Source organism: Athene cunicularia, assembly GCF_003259725.1.
Source record: "Athene cunicularia isolate RWA chromosome 27 unlocalized genomic scaffold, athCun1 chr27_part1, whole genome shotgun sequence".
Taxonomy (NCBI): Eukaryota; Metazoa; Chordata; class Aves; order Strigiformes; family Strigidae; genus Athene; species Athene cunicularia.
In genome coordinates, this window is record NW_020799138.1 from 1,140,317 (window position 1) to 1,143,281 (window position 2,965).

Sequence of the window (2,965 nt, forward strand, 5' to 3'; positions counted from 1 at the left end):
GGCCAGCTCTGAGCCAGGGAAAGGCTCGTTAGCCCTGGGCTTCGCTGGGGGGCAGCCCCCCTGCAAGGAGGGAGCCGGGGCCCTTTTTCCCTCGCTGCGAAAAGGAGCCTGAAAAGGAGGACGCTGACCCCGCCAGCGCCACGGGCACCCAGGGAGGCTCTTCCCGAGGCCCCGACGCCTGTAAGAGCCGCTGCCTCCCTCTCCACAGCCCTCGAGCCGTCCTTTCCCTGAGCTCGTGCCTTCCAGATTTAAACTACAAAGGAGGAGAAGCTGGCACGGGCTGCCCAGATCACGGCGGTGCCCAGCAAATCTATGCTGACACGCCTGCAGTGGGTAACAGCGTGTGGCTGGCTCGCCTTGACGCTCCCTGATTAGATGGGGAGGGGAAGGCTGCCATTAGCCTTCTGTCCTCGAGTTGAGATGCTTTTGGCCGAGGCTTCAGCCTTCGAGCGAGACCTGGGGAGTCTCCCGCTCCCGCGGTCGGGATCCGGCGACGGCTGCTGCTCCTCCTCCTCTCTGGGGCGACCATTTCCCAAACGGCTGCTGCCCCCCTCTTACATCTGGGCGCGTTGACCTACTTCCAGGCCGTGCCGCAGCCCGGGGCCTGCTTTCGGGAGGTGGCTCCTGCTCTCTGCCATAGTTCAAATGGTCAATTAAAGGCTTGACTGAGCAGATAGGACGGGCAGAGCCCCTCCAGCGTCCGCGGGCCGGTGCTGGCAGGCAGCCGGTGGCAGGGAGGGCCAGACGTGCAGGGCTGGGCCCAGCTGAGAGGGACTGTCAGCCCGGAGTTTGGCCCCAGGTGCCGGAGCAAAAAAATCACTCGGCGGAGGCTGCGAGAGCCTCCTGGGCAGGACGTGGGAGGGAGGGGAACGCATTTGGAGAGCGGCAGGCGTTGTTTTGGGGCCAGGGTGCCCGGGGAGAGCTGAGTTAGCAGGAGGCTGCTTGTGCTGCCTGAATTATTTACCGGCTTTTGCCGTTGGGGATTCGAAAGTTGTGGGATTCAGTTAATTTTGGGGAAGAGCGGAGCAGAGTCGCTGTGGTTAGCGCAATTTGTCTTTGCCACCTCCCCTGCGGGGTGAGGACAGAGCGGGCGAGTATCCGCGCTGACCTGGGACCTCCCGGCCCTTCTCCTTTGCTTGCAGAGGCTCTCCTCGAGCAGGCCATGATCGGGCCGTCACCGAACCCACTCATCTTGTCCTACCTGAAATACGCTATCAGCTCCCAGGTAACGACGCTCCCGCCTCGCGCTGCGGGCGCCGCGGCTGCCGCCTCGCAGCCCCAATTAGCAGCTGGGCAGAGAACCCGGGGTGCGGAGTCAGTGGTGGGCAGACGCCCCGAATCTCTCCCCTGCACCTCCCCAGGGCTTGGGCGGGCGGCGGAGGGCTCGGTGCATGCCCGGGGCGGGGGTGTTTCTGTAAATAACCTCTGCCCATTGCCCGGCTGCGCGGGGGGGTGGAAATCCTGGCCCCGCTTGAGCTTCTGCGCTTGCCGTGAGCTCTGCGCTTTCTCGGCGCCGCGTTTTAATATCGCCGAAAGTTTGTGTGAAACGAATCAGCGATCACCTAAAAATGTCTGTTTGGATTTGTGCCGGGTCAGCGCCCCTCAGCCCCGTCTGCGGTGACAGGCAGCGGGGCCGTGCCCTGACCTTGCCGTTCCTCGGCAACGAGCGCTGCGCTGGCAAACGCCGCCCGCTAACGTGCCGCCGCACCGGCTTCACTTTGGTTTTGTGTTTTGTTTGTAGATGGTGTCTTATTCCACGGTCCTGACGGCCATCAGCAAGGTACGGCTCTTGACAGGTGCTGTCTGAGGTTTTTCTCTTTATTTATGACCCACGTGTCCATTTGCCTCCCCACAACTCTCACCAAATATAGGTCAAGTGGAAAATGCCATCCTCTGCTGAGTCAGCAGCGGTCAGACAGGGCAGATTAGTGCCCGCGCCCGTCCGTGTCCCCCCGGGGACAAGCTGTCGCCGCGCCTGGCGGGTCCTGCTCTGGTTTTGGGCACGGCCGTGGGTGTGAAAGCCTCGTCCCTCCGTCGTGTGGGGCCTGGCAGGCTCCTGCCCCGCAGCGCCCTGCGTGTAAACCACGCCTCGGCTGCCGGAAACCACATCCCTCTGCGGCCGGCGGCGCTGGCAGCGCCGTGGGGATCTGGAGCTGGCGATGGGAAAGCAACGCCGTTCACCAGGGAGGGTGGCCAGCACCCTGCACAGGGGCTGCGGCCACCCGCCCCGCTCGGCCGGCTTCCCGCGGGAGCTCAGCATCCCCTGCTTTGCTGAGGGTGAGCCCTCCGCGGCCCCCGCCGCTCGGCGTTTGGGGCTGCTCTGTGGGGAGTAACAATCCCCCCGCAGGCTGCGTCGGGCCCCTCACCCTCCCCGGGCACCAGCCTTGTCAGGGCGACTTCTGATCTGAAAATAATTTAAGGAAGATTCATTTCTTTCTTCCCACCTTGTGGTTATCGGGGGATGGGAGGAGAAAGGCGCTGGTGCTCACGTGATGCCGGTGTTGTTTTGGGGTGCTGCAGGCTGGGCTCGCAGCTGAGCCATAAACGTGCCGCAAGGCCCTGGCGAGGGTGGGGGCCCCTCCAGGGGGCTCAGCACCGATCCGGGGCGGTGGGCGCGCTCCCAGGGGAGGGTAGAGCCAGCGTGCAGCCGGCTGACTCGGAGGCACAGCACCAGCTCTGCTCCGAACGGCGCGGGCTTGTCGTCATTCCCCCCGTCGCACGTCGCTGCCCGTTCCGGCAGGGCAGGCAGAGAGCTGACCTTGAGAGCTGAGCCTTCCTCCTTCAGATCAGCGTGGGCCGAGAGCAGACCTGCGGGCTAGCTCCGGCCCGGCGGGGTGGCCCCATCTGCTCTGCGAGGAGGCAGGGAGCCACACTTCTGTGCCCACCGTCCTCCTGGCCCCGCGGCCAGCCGGGCTGTTGGCGTGTGCTCTGCCAGCCCTGCCGAGCCGGGGTTGGGGCTGGCACC

General features: G+C 64.9%; 1 protein-coding gene across 1 annotated transcript in view; it reads left to right on the top strand.

Annotated features, from left to right (window-relative positions):
• The first annotated feature begins 420 nt into the window (after positions 1 to 420).
• The window catches only part of MED24 (mediator complex subunit 24), a 15,210-nt gene continuing 12,665 nt past the window's right edge, over positions 421 to 2,965 (top strand). Inside the window, exons 1-3 of the mRNA XM_026864597.1 lie at positions 421 to 564; positions 992 to 1,225; positions 1,742 to 1,780. Of these exons, the coding sequence (XP_026720398.1) occupies positions 421 to 564; positions 992 to 1,225; positions 1,742 to 1,780 (417 nt within the window). The remainder of the gene's footprint in view (positions 565 to 991; positions 1,226 to 1,741; positions 1,781 to 2,965) is intronic.